Raw genomic sequence first — 21395 nt, 5'->3', positions numbered from 1 at the left:
TGGTCCTGGTTTACCCCAGGCGTAGACAGGAAAGTCAGGGTGTGCAGGAGTGACCGGGGGAGATTAGAGGTACTGATGGAGACGCCCACCTTGGGCCTCTGTGGCATGAATACCAAAGGTTGTTGACATTTTGTTGTCATGAAGGGAAGATGGATAGAAATTGGAGGTGGAGGGTGATCAGGACACCCTTTTCTCTTTCCTAAACGCCTCCCTCTGTATTCGGGACAGGGAGTCAGGCCTGTCTTGAAAACAAGAGGCTGTGTGCAGTGAGACCCCAGTGCCAGTGTTTTCTGTTTTATCAGTGGCACCTCCAGTCCGCAGGCCCTGGGGTCCAACTCATCCCTTTGATTCAACTCTCTGGTCCTTTTGGCGCATCCTTTGAAGCTGCTGTCTTATCGCCTCGCTCTTTTCTCCTTTCTCAGCCTGACCCATTGCTGCCTTCCCCTGAGCTCCTGCCTGCCAGGTCAGGCTCGTGCCCACATGTGAGGGACCACTGTGCTCAGGTCTTGTCTGCCTCCCAGATGCACCATACGCAAAACAGAGGCCGCTGTCCATCCCACCCCTCTGACGCCCACGCTTCCAGGCCAGGTTGGGTGTTTAACACGCAAGGGATGGGGTTGCCGGACGTGTCTGCTCCGGCTGACAAGGTGGGTTCCACATCATCCCGAGGAGTAGCAGCCGTGTATTGAACGTGTACCATGTGGGTGGTGTACCTGAACACTGGACATGCCCTGGGGTCCAGACAGAGACCTGCCTCTTCGGTGAGGACACGCCCCTGAGCAGCCTTCCTCTGTTTTCGACCCCTTCTCTCCCTTCTCTGAAATCCTGCTTCACCCAGAACTCAATTGCATAACTTAGCACATTTGTTCTATAAGGTATCGTGTTATGGCCTCTAATCTTATGTCTGTTAGCTTTGTTTTCCAAAATGAATTGCAAACTCCTGGAGGTGGCTTACCTCTCCATCTCTCAAAATGGCCTTCCAGTGGAAAGCGTATTTCTTTGCGAATCTGTGGATACGTTCTGGGGCATTAGCTGCGGTTTTTCATGAATAAATGATGGATAAATTTCCCAAGACACCTCTCTATAAATTTGCTTTTTGAGCTGAAGATGTCACATTTGTTCCTCTCTCTTCAAATGGGCAATTCTCCCTCTTTTCCTCTTGACCTTAGATGTCACCACACACTTAACCAAGGACGCGGCAGCTGATGGGACCCTCATCTTCCCACTATCTCATCCCCCACCTGAGCATCATTTGTACCACACGGGTTGCCTTCATGGAATTGTCTTTATCCCACCCAAGGCCACCAACTTGTCTTTCCTTTGCCTTAAACTTGTTGTATTTATAAAAATAAAAAAGCCCTCTTCAAAAGAGAAGCCTATCATTTTCCTAGAAACTTGAAAACCCACTCTTTGGATTCTTTGTTTGAGAACCACGGTTCACACCCATTGTGGGCAGTTGGGGAAGAGGCAGAGCAGACTTGGTACATTTCCCAGCCCCCTGCCACCATGCCCTGGGGCGGCCAGGCCCGTCTGGGCGTCTCCTCCTCAGGGACCTGTGAGTGCACAGATCTGTGCCCCACAATCACTGCTGCTGGTCTGACCACCTGGCCCCATGTCCACCCAGCTCCTCAGTCTTAGTTTGAAATCATTTTAACCAGAACCTTTGGACTCTCTTATTTTTAAAAATTCTTAATCAATGCTTTTCATCTTTTCTGGTAAGTTTCTGTTTCACCCTGACTTCATGACAAAAGGTTACAGGCTGCCCTGGCCAGTGTGGCTCAGTTGGTTGAGTGTCGTCTTGTGCACGGAAAGGTTTGATTCCTGGTCAGGTTGCAGGTTTATTTGCAAATAATTGATGTTTCTCTCTCACAGCGATGTTTCTTTCCCTCCCTCCCTCCCTCTCCTCCTGCTCTTTCTTTCCTCTCTCTCTGTAGCTGGTTTGGCTCCGTGGATAGAGCATCGGCCTGCGGACTGAAGGGTCCCAGGTTTGATTCTGGTCAAGGGCACATGCTCGAGTTGCAGGCTTGATCCCAGTGAGGGACGTGCAGGAGGCGGCCGATCAATGATTCTCTCTCATCATTGATGTTTCTATCTCTCCCTCTCCCTTCCAATCTGAAATCAATAAAAATATATTTTTAAAAAAGTTACAGGCTTCTACTTTATTTCTATCATCTTGCTTTGATTTTTGTAAACACGTCTCCATGGGAAGCCTAAGGAAGGGGTCAGGTGCATTGATTTCTGCCTGTTGCCTGGCCTAGAAGGTTGTGAGTGGCATTGACTCGCCTCAGCCCCATTGAAGAGGAGCAGGAACCCACTGAGGCCCTTTAGTCAGGGAGGAGGTGAGCTCCTGCCGCTGTTCCATCTGCCTTGTCTGCCTCCGCAGCACCATCCCCACCAGCTCACACTCCCCGAGGTCCTCTCCGTACCTCCTCATCGACCTCTCCCCACCTCCTCATCGACCTCTCCCCGCCAATCATGCCAGGAGGCCGGAGAGGGGGTGCGGGAAGACCTCCCTTCCCAGGAACTCCGCACCGCCTCCTCCACTCACGGGAACACTTATCTAAATCTGAAATGGACCAAGACGGTGATACTTCATTTTTATATCATTATTTTCCCTCCTTCTCAGAATGACATTGTAGCTGTTCAAGGAAATGAAAACAAAGCTGAATACTTCTTGGCAAACACAATTATTTCCTGGCCTGAACCACACAGTGATTTAATTGGTATGTCATTGTGTGTGTGTGTGTGTGTGTGTGTGTTTGCATGTGTGTGCTTTAATGGGAATTCCATGTGGTATCATTGGGAAATTAGGAAAAATAGAGTCTCGTAGATTTATTGCCTGTGGTCTAAGGGCAGACTGCTGGCTTCCATCCGAGGAGTGGGAGACCTGAGGTGCGGGGATCATTAGTGCTGGGATAGGTCCTTCCGATGGTCTGCTATTTTAAAACTGGTTCGGCCAACGGTAAAAATCAGAACCAATAGTGAGACGATTTACCCTTTGAAACCTGTGAGGCTCATCAAAATAAACCTGTGGGGGACTTGGCATCGTGACAAGCGATGATGTCCTTTCTCTGTCTACCAGCGTTTTATTTGTGAAGCTTGAACTGGGTTTTGGAATGTCTGGAGACGTCAAAGCCGTAGCCTATTCTTCATTTGGAAAATGGGAGTTTTCGATTATCCTGGAGTGGCTCTTGGGCAGACAGGATGCTTTTACAGTGCATCCACAGCCCAACCCAGCCTTGTGTATGGACCACAAACACCGCAGCCTGCAGAGAGAGCATTGAACAGCAGTGGGAAGAGCAGCTGTTCTGTCTGTCTGCTGGGTACTCTCTGTTCCTTCCCATTCTAGGACGGGAACAAAGGAATAAGAATCAGCGACATTGTTTATTTTTTAACTTGATTCAGTGAAACCGACTGCAGGCATGACATTTGTCACCTGTGATCTGAAAAGCGATAGCCCGTCTCTCTTAATGGATTCATGTGCTTAACAGCAGAAGTAGTTGCCTTTTATATAGCTGCTTTGTAACCCTCACGAGCCCCAACATCTTGAACAAAATGTTCATTGCTGAGTTGTAACAAATACGACCTATAAAGGATTACGGTTGAGTCATTAATCTAGAGTTTTTATTTAAAACAGATTTTGCTCCCAGCCACCCCGCTCCACCATTTGAATTTTGTTTTTAATTGCCAGGGTTTCCCTCGGATCACTAAACCACTCTACATGTCTTTCTACAGACCTGCTGTTAAGCTACCCAGCTATTGACAAGGCAGGCCCGGGTGAGGGACCCGGATGGATTTCACGGGTCCCGAAGCCTCCCGAGACCCTGTGTGCAAGCTCGCATGGGTGCCCAGCTCTCACCAAACTCTCAAAAGAACCCGTGTCCCCAAATAAACAGCTAGCTGAGACGCTCTGTCGGGAGGGATGCTGGGTAAATGAGAGGATCTCAGCGATTGTGACCCCGGTGGCGATAGTCCTGCTGACAGAGGGGAAGGTGACAGGCTTGCAGTATACTGCAGCTCCCGCTCTCTCACGCTCAGATCTGGTCAGTGTTCAGAAGTCTCGGGATACCCCCAGGCCTTCAGCACACCCTTACCTCGTGCGCTTCAGCCCATGCACACACGTGAAGGGGACACCTGTGCTCATGGGCGCTGGCTGTTGCACAGCCTGGGACTCATGTTGTCCGAGCACCTTCACCTTTGTTTTCACCCTCATGAATGCCGGACAGGTGACATGGCCTTGGGAGCCGGCGGGCACTCAGTGCATGGGAATGGCTTATGCTGGTAGGGGAATGACTGGGAAGTTAACTCGGAGACTTGATAGTTTTCTCAAGTAACTCGGATTCCCACGAGCCTGGGAAAAGCAAGACTGTTGAGAATGGCCCCTGAGTGATCAGCGGGCTGGAGGAGAGGCTGAGGTGGGGAGGGGGGGTGGAGTGGCTTGTTCACATGCTTGTTAACATTTGAGGGTCTTTGACAAAGGAAGTCTAATGCCTTGCCCCGGTCAGCCGGCGATTGCCTCCCGGGGGGCCCCCCGTTGTGCACAGGAAGTCAGACACTAATGATGTTAGCGAAGGGACAAAGGCACCCGGCCCGGGAAGGGCCTAATTGCTGTGTCCGGCTCCCAGGCGGCCAGCCTGAAGCTGGAGGGGGCTGGGCAGGATGCGCTAAGTGTTAACACCTGGAGCTGGAGCTCTGACTTCCTGGTGCTTTTTTTTTTTTTCTTTCTTTCTTCTGTGTGGCTGGGTGTGTGTGCACACACATAGATACACATGCACAGATCCGGCTGCATCTCAGAGGGACATTTTGGGATGTGGTATCTAAGAGACTAGATGGAAATGGGTCAAGCAAAAGGTCATACTCAGCCAGGGCAGGGCTGGCAACCTGAGGCCTGAGCCTTCCCCAGCGGCCTAAGGGGCTTAGTGACTGTCACTTACTCTCCGCCTAGGCCAGTTCTCTCCTGGGAACGGCCACACCTTGCAGATAGGCAGATACATAGTAGAAGGGGTCACTGTGGCTTGGGCTTGGAACCGTTGAGCCAGAACCAATGGGAGAGTGCTCTGGGAGAAAGTGATGAGGGTCTACATCACTATTTTGCTCGAGCCGGGGTCTCAGGGAGGTAGGGCTCTGGCAGGATGCTGACTGATGGGGGGGCACCTGCCAGCACCTAAGGGGAGCTAGGTTGCGGATGTGTGTATCTGAATTCACACCTGGAAGAGTCTGTTGGAGGGGTTGCAGCCTAGGGGAGCCCAGATGCACCCCCTCGATACTAAGTGGGGTCTCTGGGTGCTTCATGTCCAAACGTGGCTTTGGACCTGGGGCCTGTGAAGCCCCCGATGGCCTTGGGGCGCTCTGGGAATGCCCCCAAATTGTGTCAGGGACGTGTCTGGGGAAATTGGATAAGGAATATTTCACAGGGTTCCACTGTGGGTTCTGGGAACCCTCTCCCCTTCACAACAACAGGGTCAGCAGCTATTAAAAGTGCACACCCCATGCCGTGGCTGTACCCCTGCTGGGATGACATCGGGGCTCATTTCCAGACCGAGGGGCCTGCCCGGGGGCCCCTCCCGCAGGCGGGCAGTGGGGGACGCTTTGTGCACAGGTGGATTCACTTGGATTTCTGCAGCCAGGGAACAAGAGAGTTTAAAAAGGATCCTTGAAGCCTGTCTCCCTCCTAGAGGAAGGGGGGGAGGGCACAAATAACTTTTGAAAAGGGGCCTAATGTTGACTTGCTGCTTCCCACTGTTATTTTAAGGAGGCCTTTCCGAACAAGACCACCATGTGGACGGAAATAATAGGCTGACAGAAGGGGTCGCCTCGCTTTCTAGCATAGCCTGTGATGTTCCGATTAGCACTAAAACCTAAAAGGGCGGACTTCCATAATTTCAAAATACGTGAAATCCACCTTGAAGGAAGCACATGTGTGGGGCACACTGGGGACCTGCCTGGCTGGAGGAGGCTGGGTCCCCATGGCAACATCACAATCCCCCATGTCTGCAGGCATTTGTGCTGTAAAAGCAGAATTCCAGATGTGATACAGTATTTGGAGACTCCGACCCGGGGCCTCGGAAACGGTATTTGAAGTCGGCACAATTCAGTGCACACTCTGTGTGGTCCTAAGGCCCTTTATTAGTAATTTTGTTTTGATCCGGACATTTCCTCTGAGCTTAGGCATAACAAGCATGCTTATAGCTTTAAGTTTTCCTCCATTGTTAATCACTGTTTTGCCCTCTGGAGCGAAGTCTTTGTGACTACCCTCACCGGCTGAGCGAGGGGAGCAGGGAGCTGTTTTTCTGGGAGGGTGGGTGTTTGGATGGCTGGTGGTTCCCTTCCCACCCAGTATTTACAGAGAGCCGGCTAATCCGCCCGTGAGTTGTCTGTGTGCTTTTGAAACTGCAGATGGCTGACTGTTACCTTTAGATGCCAGCTCTCTGACATGCGGTTCTCATTTGCGTGGGATGGGAGTGGCGTGTGCAGCGGAGGGGAAAGGTCTGGCTCTCCGTCCAGAGGCGTGTTTTATGGCTTGCTTTTAACGTTTTGAGAATTGGGAGAGTGGAACAATCCTGTCTATTTGTGAGGATCAGCCACAGGAGGACGCACAGCCCAGATCCTTAACAGGCTAATTGGACAAAGCACTGGGCTTTTGCTCTGTGAAAGCCAAGGAGGCTGCAGATCTTTGTTTTGTTTTTAAACACAGGGGAAAAGTCAGTGTGTGTGTGTGTGTGCCTGTGTGTGTGTGTGCATGTGTGTGTGCGTGTGTGCGCGCGCGCCCCTTAACTTCATGTGCATGTTCCCATGGCAAAGCAATACAAAAATCATAAAGCCTGGAGCGGGGGAGGGCATTTTAAAATGTATTAAATCCCATTTAGGCCAACACCCTTTAGAAAAGTTGCTATCATATTGTGATATACAAATGTATCAAATATGGTATGCCTTAAACTTATATAATGCTATATGTCAATCAGATCTCAACTGAAAAATAAGAGAGCAAAGTTGCTCTGTGAGAAACAAGTCATAAAAGCCTGAACACATTCTTAGCGTGAGTGAACGGACTTCCTTGGCGGGGTGGGGATGGGGGGAGGGTGGGGGGGGGTGGAGGAGGGTGGGCTAGGGAAAGAAGCTTAGCTGAAGACTGGGGCTCTCAGTTTGATAAGCAGGACACATGGTAACTTGGCATCGGTTGGCTCCATGTTAGAGCTCAGAAACAATTGTCCCTTCAGCTCTCCTTTGGGGAGCGTGAAATTAGGAACATGTGTGTGCTGATTAGCAACATGTCAGAGATGAATCATGATTACGGCTTTGGTCTGGTGCACAGGCGATGCTGCGGAGCAGTGATTTCCTACCTCCTTGAGCAAATCTCTCTAATTAGCTTAAGATCTCTGGGTCTTTTGGGGCCGACGTGGTAATTGCTGGTGGGAACCCACCGGCACCCCCCCAGAGCTTGTGTGTTCCCCACTAGACATCCAAGACCTCCCCTCCCCAAATCAGACAGCTGGCTGGCACCCTCCTGTCTGAAGCTGGTTGCATCGAGATGGGGAGTGAGAGAGAACAGCTCCCCGGAATGTGGAGCGAATATCTTGAATAGATCCAGGCGCAAGCTGGCTCTGTGATTTATTTTCCTTGTGTTTTGGGTTTGCCAGCATTCTCCTCGGCTTACATCACCTGGGGCTTCTCTGCCTTTGCCGACTTTTTTTTTTTTTTTTTAAGTTAAAGGTTTGAACCGAAGTAAGTGGGATCTGTCTTCGTTTATGAAACCATCGGAACCTGCATGGAATAAATTGACCCCATGGTCTGCCGCTTGCCCTCACCCTGTCCACTGGTCATAGGCAGAAGGCGCCTGTCCCGTTCTTTCTAAGCCTCACAGAGCCGTCTGTCTGTCTTTGTAATCTCGTTGACACGCTGGAAACCTGAGATGGAGAAACGGTTACGGAAAATAGAGAATCGGCCTCAGTTTTAACTAGTTACTTAGCGTACCTACAAAAAACCCATCCTCTTCAGCTCTTCCTAATGTCTTTGTATACATCTCCCCCGAAGTCAGTTCCCTAAAACATTACCAGCTTTCTGGAAGTTCCTTAATTGGCTTGAAAGCAGCCTTGTGTAAGCCTCACTGTTTGGCCTGCCTTCCATCGGAACAGGGGGGCGCCATACTTAGCACCGTCCTTTTCAAAATGCACCTTTTCCAAAATGGCAGTTCAGCTGTTGTGGAGCCGGGTGGGTAGCTAGTTCTTGGGGAGCTGGGGTCTTAATGGCCCAGAATCTGCACGGGGCCCCTCAGCAAATGGGCCGCCTGGTGGCCCCTGGGGGTGCTGCTGGCTGCTCCGTGGCAGCCCGCCCGTGGCTGTCTGTGTCCAGGTCTTTGCTTCTGCCAGATGGGTGGAGCCTGGTGCAGGTTTTTGCCTTTTGAATTTTATTCCTTTAGAGCACTTATCCTTTCCCCCCCCTCTCCTTCCTGAGTAAAAGATGTTTTCTCCATTAGGTTCCCGTTCCCGTAGTGTTCACAGCAGAGCTCCAGGCACCTGCGGCTTGCTTCTTTCGCTCCCTCTGGAGCAAATTAAAAACTGCCGTGAGTGCGGCAAACGGGGGTGGTTAATGAGCTAAGGCTGTGACACCCTGCGGCCACGGCGCTGGCATTTATAGTTTTTCAGTAACAGGCAACAAACAAGTATTAGTAATTGTCAGCTTATTAAATATCAAAACGGGTGTAGTAGCTAAAAGCTTGGAATGGTTTCCTGAAGAATAACTTCCAAAGCTGTTGACCAGCTTTATAAGTTGCCTTATCTGTGTTTTTCGTGTGGGCCTTGAGTCTAAGCCCGTAAATCACCCTGTCCCACCGAGCTTGCTACTCCTGGGTTCTCTGTGTGCATTATCTGGCTCGGTCAAGCATTCATTAATTCAGACAGAAAACTAATATTTATCAAGGGCTGACGGTGTGCCAGGCCGGGGACTGTTCTGGTCACTTTGCCTCTTGCCTTTAGTCTCTGCCGATCTGGTCCGATCTGAGCACCTGTCTCAGCGGTGACTCCCTGGGTCGCCCAGTTCCCACCAAGACCATTGGCCGAACCCACTGGTTGGCCTGGTGGTCCGTGCTTCCTGCCACCTGTCTGTCTGCCTCTTTCCCCACAGTACCGCCAAGGTCTGGAGGCTGGAGACAGATCATACCTGGAGATGCTACTTCCTGTGAGCATCCATTCCCCCGGCCGCCTCATGTACGCCCCAGTAGGGGAGGCTTCCGCCATGTTTATCAGGGCAGGAATCCTCGCAGGAATGGAGACATAACCATTTCAAGATGTGTCCGGTGCTGTGCAGAGCACTGGGTGTGTGTCCTCACGCACAGCCCCCACACCAGCCCTTTGCAGGCAGTTTTAGTCAGACACTTCATAGCTCAGGGCAGGGAGGCCCAGGAAGGGCTAGCAGCTTGCCCAAGGTCACACAGCTGCAGAATTGCACCGATTCGAACACACATCTGTGCAACTCCCAACGCCCATTCTGTTAACCACTCTCCTGCCACAGACAAGCCCCCGGCCCCCGAAGCCTGTATCTAGGATGGCAACGCCTCGGGCAGCAGCTCTGACAGACGGTGCTCCGTGTCTGCCTGCAGCCAGGGTGGGAGAGAGTGCCATGACCAGTGGCGGCACTGGGGAGCTGGGGTCTTAATGGCCCAGAATCCCCCACCTTCGCAGCCAGTGGCATAGCATCTTTAGGTCAGTGTCTGTCTGTCTGTCTCTGCCTCCTGCTTCCGTGACCACACCTCCTTCTGACTCTGACCGTCCTGTCTCCCTTTTATGGGGACCCACGCTTGTGGGCGTGGGCGGGACGCAGCGAATGACAGCTCATGGCGTGTGTGACATCGAAATCATTTCACTCATCCTGCAGCTGAAACTATGTGTGTATTAGCTTTGACTTGCTGCTGTGGTACATTACCACAAACTCAGTGGCTTACACAGCACACATGCACCCTCTTAAAGTGTTTGAAGTCAGAATTCCAGAATGAGCATCCGTGGGGCCGACATCCAGGTGCTGCAGGGCTGGCTGCTGCTGGAGGCGCTGGGAGAATCCGCTGCTGGCCTTTCCCAGCGCACCTGGAGTTCGCCCGCTTTCCTTGGCTTGATAGCCCCTTCCTCCCCCACCTTCGCAGCCAGGGGCATCGCATCTTTAGGTCAGTGCCTGTCTGTCTGTCTCTGCCTCCTGCTTCCGTGACCACACCTCCTTCTGACTCTGACCGTCCTGTCTCCCTTTTATGGGGACCCTCGTGATTACCTGAGCCCGCCTGGGTAATCCAGAATAGTCTCCTCAACCCAGGACCCTTAAAATTAGTAACATCGTTCTTTTCCCTGCGTAAAGTAACACTCACAGGTTCAATGTGGGCACGTTTGGGGTGCTGTTGTTCTGTGTCCCTCAAAGTGTGAAGAAAACAGTCGGGCTCTCTGGGCTGGCTAGGCACCCCATTTCTCAGGCTTCTGAGGGCCCTGGAGCAGTGCAAGCGAGTTTTGGGTGTGAGCTGAGGACAGCCCGGTGGGCCATCGTCTGACGCACATCCTGAGAAGCCAGGCCCTCTGTGACTTCACAGCACACGCAAGCGCCGGTACCTGGGATGGTGTCCTTGCTCCAAGCTCCACGACCCGGCTTGGATGCCCCAGGGTCTCTGGGTATCTGGTTTTCTGTGGAATTAGAATGACCGTTTTATATCTACATCAGCAGTGAAATTCCTGTGCTCACATCAAGTGAGTGTGCAGGCTGGCTGATGATCAGGATCACAGTGTGATAGCGGCTCGGCTGAGGTGGGAAGCCCACGGGGGAGCGGGATTTGGGGGGTGGGAAGGGCACTCTGGGAATAGGGAAGAGCTCGAGAACGTGCTGAGCTGCAGTGCTGTGCCCAGAGGGGTTTGGAAGAAGAGAGAGAGGAGCAACACGCCAGGGATGGCTTAGGAGGCACAGGAAGCCTGAGGTGGGCTTGGAGCAGAGGGAGGAGGGCAGATTTGCACATGAGGAGAGCACCCTGGTGGCCAGAGTCCCTTGAGGTCAGGACCCACGTCTAGTTCAGGGCCAAGTGCTCAGCCCATCATGGTCAAGGTGGAGAGCTCAGTGGGTAGTGAGTGGATGCCACATGCAGCCAGTTCATGTGGAACAGTCTGCACATTGTCACAGAGACCTTCTTTGGAGGGATTTAGGTTCTTGAATGAAGGATACAGCACCTCTCACTTGGGCTCCTTCCCACCATGCATTGCTCATTGCCAGTGCCTAATAATGACCTGTTAAAACCATGTTGCCATAGAAATACAGGGAGGACGAGAAAAAAATGAAAAGCTGACAGAGTCCTACAAGTAAGGTGATTGGTCACTAGAGTCCTGTGTGCCGTGGAGCAGGCTGCTGAACAGATGTGTTCCTCTTTCGAAAAGTGCCTTCTCTGCGTGGCTTCACCAGGTCCTCCTCACACTCCTTCCAGGGGAAGTCATGCAAACTATCCTTTAAAAAAATTTTTTTAAATTTGTTTTTAAAGAGAGAGGAAGGGAGAGGGATAGAGAGATAGAAACATCGATGAGAGATAAACATCATCTATCAGCGGCCTTCTGCACGCCCCCTGCTGGGGATCAAGCCCACAATCCAGGCATGTGCCCCGACTGGGAATCCAACCACGATTTCTTGGTTTCTGGATTAATGCTCAACCACTGAGCCACACCGGCCGTGCCACGCAAACTGTCTTTGTAAAAACCAGTTGAGGAGACTGGGCCCACCGGAGTGAAGGGGTTTGCCTTTGGTATCAGCTGGAGGATGCAGGCCTGAGGAATTGACTGTGGGCCTCAAATTGCATTTTTGTTTCCCTCCCATGACGCTGCCCTTTTCTCTCCATTCTAGCTCTGTTATCCTTCCCTCTTCTAAGCTCCCGGTATGGGTCCTATCCTTGGTTCATCCTCACGGAGGCGCTGCCCGTGGCATTTCGTACCCTGTCTGCTTCTTCATGGCTCTTCCCCCGCTACGTGTGTCTTGCGTGCCGTCGACACGGAGAGTTCTTGGAGGGCGGGTGTTGAGATTTGCCTGTGGGCCCTGCATGTGACCCTGCACGTACCTAGCCACTCTCCTCGGGAAGAATGAGCTACTTCGCTCCTGAGGCAGGGACACTGGCTGCTTTGCTCACCCCTGCCCCCGGGGTAATGTCCAGCTCTTAGCAGATGCTGAGTGAAGCAGGGCCGGGACGGAAGGGAGGAGAAGGCCGGGGTTGAGTTCTCGGGCATTACCGAAGGGCTGTGGGATGGCTCTGTCTCCTGACCTCCTGCCTGGTTCTGTGGCTCTGGTCCTGGCCATCTGGGGGTTGGGTGTCCTCTAGTTGCACAGACTGGCCTCGTCTCTAAGCAGTGATGGCAGAGTTTAGGCTTTTAATAAGGTAACCACATTTTCCAAAGTGTTCTTTGTGAGAAATTCTGGATTCCTGTGTTGGTGGGGGAAGGGAGGATGGGAAAGGAAAGCTGGAGAAGGAGGGTGACAGGGAGAAGGGGAGCCCCAGGAGATGGTGGGCTGGTACGTCATGTTGATTTAGATTTTCTGTGACTGCGTACTCGTCATTTTAATTAGAACGGTGTGTGTGTGTGTGTGTGTGTGTGTGTGTGTGTGTCCCCGTCTGTCCCTTTCTGCACAGCTGTGCTTTCCCAGGGTCCACGTTTATCGGAGCTCAGGGATACGGTTTCAGCGGGCGTGCCTGGCTTCGGGGTAAGCAGAGTGAGCATGCCTGTAGCATAGGCCTGTGCTGGGGCTGTGGTCGGAGACCCCGGGCTCCCCCAGAAGTGTTCTGCACTTTGTGTCTTGGTGTAACAATTGCCCATTAAATACCCGGCTGCCAGCATATGGTTTTCCCCACAGCCCTCTGATGGAGTGGAAACTTCAGCTGTGTGGTTAAAATATTTTCCCATCACTTAGCATCTCAGAATTAACATGTTGGGGAGAATTCTGTAGTTAATGCTGAGCGGCACATTTGCAGATCATTACAGAAACGGTTAGGCCCGCGCCGCCGGGAGAGCTGTAGCTCCTCTTTCCCATGGTGGATAAGTGGTGGGTTAGGAAGAGGCGGGGCGACGGGAGGATTCCGGGGCTCCCTCTGCGGATGCTGTAATTAAAGTGGGAAGTCTGGTGGAGTTGTTATCCCCGCTGCTAAGAATGCAGATGGCTAACAGCCACATCACCAAGCGTCAGCGTTAGACCTTTTAAAGTCCTTTTTTCTTTTATAACCCACCCTATATATTCCAAGCAAAGGTATGGATGCAGAGAAGAATTTTCTCATTAAAAGTAACAGCTTGTTCCCACACTCATTCCTGGTCTTGGAATGAGAAACCTGTTTCCTTAGACTTGAGGAATTGCCTATCTGTCGTGGCTTAATAGAGCTTTTGGACGAGTGTCTGCTAGGTGACTTTATAACCAATCAGGGCTTTATAACCAGCTGGGAGGGCTCCAGCTGGCAACTCATGTCTCTCCCAGTTTTACTGGTAATGAGTTATTATTTAAGCCCCAAACGGAGAACAGCCTGCTCCTATTGTCTTAGGGGAAGTGAGTGCTCAAGGTCCCTCCCCAGGGCCCACAGTTGGGAATCTCCTGGGCCGGAGGGAGTTGGGCGGCCAGAGGGGCCCGGTGCTGGGGAAGAGTGAGGACGGGCATGAGCCTGGGTCTCTGCGGTCATGTGTGCGTTTGGACTCCGTGGGGATCTGTGCCGGAAGAGCAAATTGGCTCCCCTCCTCATCGTGTTTTCTTGTTTTCCCGCAGGGAGTGGGGCCGGCTAGCAGAAACAGTGGGCTGCACAACATCACCTTCAGATATGACAGTAAGTAACTGGCTTGACCTCCGAAGAATGGAGCCCTTTGAGGGATCCAAGGCTTACACGGTCGCACTTAATCAAGGACCCTGCAGGGCCTGGGGTGAAGGAATCTTCTGAACCCGCTCAGGTTTGTCAGCAGAGCTAAAGCAGCTCCGTCTCAACTAAGCCACTCAGGAATTTGGGACAGCTCAAGCTGTCTCCGTCGTGTTTGGAGAAGCTCTGTATGGAGGCCCCCTCCGCCCCCCCCGATTGCCTGAGGCTGTGGCTGTGTCCTTAGGAACAGATGCAGCTGTCTGCAGGGTCCCGCAGGGGACATGTGAGCAAGGCTGCCCGGCACAGGATGCTGGGAGTGGTCGGGGCTGTGGCACAGACGGCCCTGTCCCCTCAGAGGAGCCCTGGCTCCCCGTCCCAGCCTCTCTGGCCTTGAGGAATTCCCCCGAGGAGAGCCAGAAGTGATTTCCAAGAAGAGTGGGAGATTTGCATGTTTTTATGAACATTTTTTAATACTGGCATTTATTTGAAAGTTTTCAGAAACACAGAGTGGGCCAAGTGAGTCTGTTCCAGATTGGCGCATAGGCCTTCGGTTGGCTGCCGTCTCTGACTTAGGCCTGGGTTCCAGCCCTGGTTCCCCACTGATCAAATCGGGAGATTGGACTTCTCCAAGCCTCAGTTTTCTCATTATCAAACAAAGATTAATTTTTTAAAAAAATTTCTTCCTTAGTGTAATTTTTTTTTGCATGTGAGTGTAGTAGTTTAATGCATGTAAAGTACAAAAGTAAGCAAACCAACCTCAGGTGTTCTCAGCATCATTTGAGGCTTAAAGCAACCACTCACCGGTAGCTGGCCTGCACTCGGTAATTGACATCTGTTAATATTAGAAGTTATTTCAACTGGAGTTGGAACACAAGCACCTTTTTGGCCCCTTCTCTCACGGCTACGTGGCCTTTTCTGGCTGAAGTGTTTCCTACGGGCGAGGTGGGGGTGCTTTTTCTGACTAAGCATGTATAGCCCCTTCTTGGGCTTTCATGCCCACGAAGGTAATTATATACAATTGTGAGCATTTTAGCCTTATGAGCCATAATTTACAAGTAAAAATGACAAGAAGGAGCTTGACTAGTATTCAGGGACCCCTGCCCTTGGATTCATCTCAGGGGGGACGGTTATGAGAGTCCATGTAATAAGGATGGAGTGAAGGTCACACGGGGCCTCTGGAATGATCACAACTAGAGCAGGGCTTCCCAGGGGGTGTATACAGTCCAACAATTTTGAGATGCAAGTATGTATGTCGAATGCATGCCCGCAGTTGCCGGCCTGGGTCTCTGGGTCTCTAAGTTAACCAGGGACTTCCAGGCGAAACAGTCATGTCAGGTTAGCAGTGTGCGCATGTTCTTAGTGCATGTTGTGATTCTAATGAAGGATTTGCAAGTCCGCGATACTTAATTCAGCTAAGTAAAGACATGTGTAAGGGATCTTTCTTTGAGTTAGGAAGTTAATTTCTAGTCTATGTTCTTGGTCCTGGCAGATCTTGTATTACATTCAAAAGTTCAGAATTTTCCGGTCAGCTGCAAACAAGTATTTGCATCTCTGATTTAATAGGGGGATTTGTGAAAGAGGATCTGTACGATCTGTACCTGAGGAACTTAAAAGTATCTTACTGTTTTCTTCATGGGACTAGATATTTGGCCCATGTGCCAGTGGGTATCTCTTATTTTCTTTCTAATTTTGCAGCATTTAATTAGAATTTAATTCACAACTGGAATTGACTCCTGAGACATCTAAAGTTCAGTTGCATGTTGGCAAAATGTCATTTGGGCATACTTTTTTTTTGTAACCAAAATCTAAAACATTAGAGTTGCTAATAATTGGATCCAGGCTGTGTAAAGTACATTTATTGTTTTCCATTGAGAAATATATTTCTCTCGTCCATAAGAAAGTTCCTGTTATTACTTAGTTGACTGGTTGCTAGTTCTGTTTGAAATAGCTAAAAGCCAGTTACCAAGTTTTCACCAAAAGTATTAAACTACAAAATCTTATTTTTCTATTCTTTTGCCACTTGATGTTATAATGAAAGAAAATACCTTGCCATTAAATCATAACCAAATTTCACAGGTCTCCTTGCCTCCTTTCGCGTTGCATTTCTAATTTCTTCTTCAGGCTCTGAGGGGGGAAATGCTTGAGTAGGTTGTAAGACAGTTTTCTTAATTCTTAGACTTTTTATCTGCATAATTGTATGTACAGAAAGCAGGAGAGTGCTAATGTTGGCATTAGGGTTGAACAAAGGAAACAACCATGATTTTCTCTTGTTCACGTGTCTTTTCCTAAAGCTGTTGAAGTCAAACGTTTCTCTTTCATTATTGACCTCAATAAGTGAAAAGGTTTGAGCTTTGCAGGTGGGAGGGGATCTTGCCGTTTTTTAATACTGGGAAGCGGGGCTCAGCCAGGGTATTTGCAGGCTGAATACTTCTGATTCAGAACTCGTTCGAGTAATAAGCTCTGTGATGAGGATGGAATGGCAAGAGTCCGGCGTGAGCATCCAAGGCTGCTTTCTGTCCTGACCCTGGGCTGGTCAGCGGTGAATCCTGTGCCACCCAGCCGACCTCTCTAGATGCAGCTTCCTCACTTGTGTAATGAGGATATTGCACCAGATGTTTACTTTTTCCCCCTATTCTAAAATTCTCTCCTGCACCCAGAGAACACATGTTGAATGCTCTGAGGTTGAATTTTCATCAGAAGTAGAATTCAGTTTTCTGGATTATTAGCATCTTTTCAGAAGAAGTAATATTGCAGTGTAGGAGGGTTGTTTTTGAAGCAGATGGGAGAACACCTGATGTGGTCAGGCAAGAAAGCAGGACACAAAGCAGTGTGGAGGGCGGACTGTAAAACGGAGCTCCGGGTTTAGTGAGCGTGTTGTACTTCAATAAGAACGTTTTAAAAGGAGGAGGACGACTTGCACATTCAGAGCTTAGGAGGCTGCCCATTACTTCTGTGTGGTGGGAGGTTCTGGGTGACGTTCATGTTTTTCTAATATTGTCTCTTAATCTTTAAATGTCCAGTGAACGTTTTTTGTCCCGAATATGGCAATTGTGCGGTCCGGTTTTGGGGGGTGGCGAGAGGGGGAGTGCAGCAGACTCGGCGAGCTTCTTAGAAAACACCCGTGGAAGCTTCGCCGCAAAGGACAACAGCCCGACCTCGGAGGGGTGGCGCAGGCTGATGGGATTGAAGACCTGTTGCGGCAGATCCTAAAGATGGTTTTCAAGCTTAATCATCGAGAGGGAAACGGAGACGAAGCAGCGTAAGAATATGACTTGGTGACGCCAGGGATGGCTGGTGGCTCTCCCTGAATGAGTGGCCGGAAGGGCCTGCGGCCGTTCTCAGAAATCCCAGCCCACCGCCGGGCTGGAGGCTGCTGGCAGCTTTTAGGATCTTGCAGACTCTGAAGGCGTATTTAGAAAACCAGGTGGCACAGCTGCTCCTGGCTGCATTGACAGGTGGCAGTGAACGATGGCCTCAGACAAAACCAAAGGGTCGGGTTTTTGCTTGTCAGCCGTGTGGACTCTGGACCTGGTGGGTGCTGGGGGTGCCTTTGATGGCACCTGGTGTGTGGGAACACACGCTTTACCCTTGCCCATGCCGATGCTAGCTAACCTGGGCAGGCGCGTTGCCTATCACTAAGTCAGTCAGTATCTTTTGCAGCTTCTAGTTGATTAAGTCTCCACTCTCCCATGGAGTCACATCCTCATTTTATTTCCTTTTCCCCCAGATACCTTGCCCTCGAGGGTTCTTCTGAAAACAGGCAAACCCAGACTATTCAACCATTGTTTTGTTTCAAATGACTCTCTAATGCTGAAAACTGATTGATTGAATGAATGTAAATAATTATTGATTCGGGTAAAATTTCATAATAGTAAAAAAAAGTTGATGCCACATACACACACAAACTCTAGCCCATAAAGGATACTTCTAACCATTGTCCTGGGATTTAATTCAGGGGGTGGGGTGGGGGTGGGGTTGGTGCTATAAATAAATCTCACTGCAGCATCTTATACTTTTCCAAACAGTCAACCTTTGATCTCGCATTTGGGCTTCTGAGGCCCACAGAATGGATTTGGCCACCTGCAGACAGACATGCTTTGTGTAATTTGAGAAGATAAAGTTGGAAATAAAAAATACTTGTAAACGTGACTGTTCTTATTCTTCTCCCTACTCTCTCTAGACTGTACCACGTACCTGAATCCGGTGGGGAAGCACGTGATTGCCGACGCCCAGAACATCACCATCAGCCAGTACGCCTGCCATGACCAAGTGGCAGTCACCATTCTTTGGTCCCCAGGGGCCCTGGGTAAGTGGTCAGGATGGAGCCCACCGTGGGGGCCTGGGTGGGTGGTGCCCAGTGCGAGGGCCCCAGACCTCACGGCCTCCACGGGCCAGGCAGGTCTTGACACGAGAGTAGCGCTGGTTGTCTTGGGCACAGACACACCTCCTGCTTTTATGCGGGGCACGCTCACGGCTCGGTGCTGTGCCCCGTGGCTCCTCCTTTGTTCCCTCGGCTGTTAATGAGAGAGATGTGGGTTTGAAACACTCGAGTGGTGAGTGATAAATGGCACAGGCCCTGCTTGGCCTCTGTGTCTCGGCCGCAGTGGGAGGATGGGTGGCCCATCCGAGGGCGTGAGGGCTTTGGCATCCGGCATGAATGGTCTCCAGCCTCGCAGATGTGTGCAGGCCCGGCTCTGGCACATTCTGTGAGTTTTCAGGAAAATCCCCGTTTTCATGAGAAACCATGAAACCAACCATTTTTAAATGTTGGCAACGAGTTGAATTTTTATTTAAACTGTGTGGGCTGGAGAAACCACACGGAAAGGAAGGAAGAGGAGAAGCAAACCCGCTGGGAAGGGTCCCTGTCTTCAGGTGGGCCTAAGTCTGAACCCAGAATAACAAGAAGCCTCCAGCCCTCACTGCGCCCCCGCTTCCCCATCTGTGAAGGGCAGATGACTGCCCCTTGGTTTGTTGTAAGAATTCGAGACACAATACAGTACATTTTTTAGAGAGCGTTCTTAAAAAAACTGTGGCTATTGTTATCATCATCAGAACCTGGTCCTTTGGCATTGCTACCCAATCTTAGTATTTAAAAAGAAAAAAAATCTGGCCAAGGGAAAAATAAAATAAAGTCTGAACTTTAAAATCTGAATGGGATAAATCTCAGAAGAACCAGAGTGCAGGAGAGGTGAGTGCAGGGAGAGGGAGGATGAGTCAGACCGGTGGGCCTGACTCACTTACCCATGTCAATACTGCTGGGTCTGAACCCACTGGGTTTCCAAAAATAACATTATCTCAACATTTAAAGATACACACATTCTCTGTGGATAAAAGGGCAGTGGTCGCTCCATGTAAGGCTAAATGGCCAAGGGGTTGGCCTGATGAATTGCAGGCTCCCTCTTTAGGATGAAAGGAAGAGATGTGAGCTGGTGGTAGGAAACCAAAGTGTGGCAGAAGGTTGTAGGTTACCTGCATGATGATTTGGTGGGGGGAGTGAGGGGGGAGGAGGCTGGACAGATCCTATCTGTTTCTGTGAGGTTCTGTCAAGGAAGCTCTTTGGGAGCCAGAAAAACATATGGGTTAAGAGTATTCTGGGTTTGAGTCCTACCTCTGCCATTTAATTTCCTGTGTGACCCTGGGCAAGTCATTTAGTGTCTCTACACCTCAGTTTCTTCATCAATAAAATGGGGATAATAATACCTTTTTTTTATGGATGTTAGGAGGATTTAATGACATAAGTGATGGGAAGGGGTAAATAAGTTCCTATAAGGGAAGCTGTCCTATAATATTGCTGGACATTATATAACTACAATCCTATATAATAAAAGGGCAATATGCAAATTGACCAAATGACAGAACAACCAGTCGCTATGATGCACACTGACCACCAGGGGGGCAGATGCTCAACGCAGGAGCTGCCCCCTGGTGGTCAGTGCGCTCCCACAGGGGGAGCGTCACTCAGCCAGAAGCCCTGAGCCAGGCGCATGGCTGCCCACCTCCACGGCAGCGCTAAGGATGTCTGACTGCAGGGAGCGGGCCTAAGCCATCAGTTGGACATCACCCAAGGGGTCCCGGACTGCGAGAGGGCTGGGCTGGGCTGAGGGACCCCCCCAGGGCATGGATCTCATGTGTACTGGGCTTCTAGTATAATATAACTGCTAACAGAATTGTGATAAAGGTGTTACTGTGATTTAAGATTTACATTTGCTGTCTCTTTCCCCCACTCCCAGACTTGGCAGGTCTTTTAAAAATAAGGACTAGAGCCCTGGCCAGTGTGGCTCAGTTGGTTAGTGCATCGATCTGTGCACCAAAGGGTTGTGGGTTCAATTCCCAGTCGAGGCGCATACCTAGGTTGCAGGTTCGATTCCTGGTCAGGGCACATATGGGAGGCAGCTGATTGATGTTTCTCTCTCACATCGATGTTTCTCCCTCTTCCCCTCTCTACCTCTTCCCCTCTCTCTAAAATCAATTAAATAATAATAATAAGGACTAGATCCACCCACTCCCACCCTGTACATTAATGTAATTAATTACATTAATTTTTATGTAATTGTGACATGTATGGTCTTTAAATCATATTCATTACCTGGCTTTTGTTAAAGTAGTAGTTCTAGGGGGCATTGCATGAATTAAATCCTATCTAATAAAAGAGAAACATGCAAATTGACCGTACCTCTGCTACACCCACAAGCCACGCCCACCAGCCAATGAGGAGTGAGTATGCAAATTAACCCAACCAAGATGGTGGTTAATTTGCATATCCAGGTGCAGAGCGAAGACTGAAGACAGCGTAGAAGGAAGCCAAGCACTGCAGAAGGTAGTGAAGCTGCGGAGAAGCTAGCAAGCAGGGCGGCAGAGAAGGGAGGGAAGCAGGCAGGGCGGTGGAGACCGCCGCAGGAAGCCCTATTGCAGGAATCTTCCTGCAACGGGCCTCTAGTCTTAATATAAATGATAAGAATTTGTTAAAAAAAAAAATTTGGGGAGGCCCGGCTGGCATGGTTCAGTGGTTGAGTGTCAACGTATGAACCTGGAGGTCAAGGTTTGATTCCTGGTCAGGGCACATGCTCGGCTTGCAGGCTCGATCCCCAGTTGGGGGTGGGGCAAGCAGGAGGCAGCCAATCAGTGATTCTCTCTCATCATTGATGTTTCTATCTCTTTTCCCCCTTCCTCCCTGAAATCAATAAAAATTTTTAAAAAATTTAAAAAAATTTTGGGGAGGAAGAGTCGCAAAAGTCGAGTTCTGTGAAATCTACTGAATGGTTGCCGGACCTTGTCAGTATGTTCGAACCTCGGGCTGTTGGTCAGCTGGGTGTCACCCCCGCAGGAAGCTTTGTACTTGAAATACAACCGAGTCACTACCTGCACACACCATGTGCAGACTCCCTAAAACAGGAAGCTCTACTTGTCGTTCCTTTGCCCAGCCCACCATAAAATATGTGCTTTTAATCAAATAGTTATAGGATTGGAGAACCCATTGGAAAGAGAAAAAGATTTCCCTGGCCTTTGCCATCCATCATTTTCCCACCTGGTTAATTGCATCCTGTGTAATTACTTTGGCCCTGGGAGG

General features: G+C 50.2%; 1 protein-coding gene across 1 annotated transcript in view; it reads left to right on the top strand.

Moving 5' to 3' along the window:
* The window catches only part of IL17RD (interleukin 17 receptor D), a 62529-nt gene that overhangs the window by 28179 nt on the left and 12955 nt on the right, over positions 1-21395 (top strand). Inside the window, exons 2-3 of the mRNA XM_008146316.3 lie at positions 13744-13801; positions 18009-18134. Of these exons, the coding sequence (XP_008144538.2) occupies positions 13744-13801; positions 18009-18134 (184 nt within the window). The remainder of the gene's footprint in view (positions 1-13743; positions 13802-18008; positions 18135-21395) is intronic.

The sequence above is a fragment of the Eptesicus fuscus genome, chromosome 18 (genome assembly GCF_027574615.1).
Source record: "Eptesicus fuscus isolate TK198812 chromosome 18, DD_ASM_mEF_20220401, whole genome shotgun sequence".
NCBI classification, from domain to species: domain Eukaryota; kingdom Metazoa; phylum Chordata; class Mammalia; order Chiroptera; family Vespertilionidae; genus Eptesicus; species Eptesicus fuscus.
The sequence above is the reverse complement of the archived record's forward strand: the minus strand, read 5'-3'. Positions and strand labels throughout refer to the sequence as shown.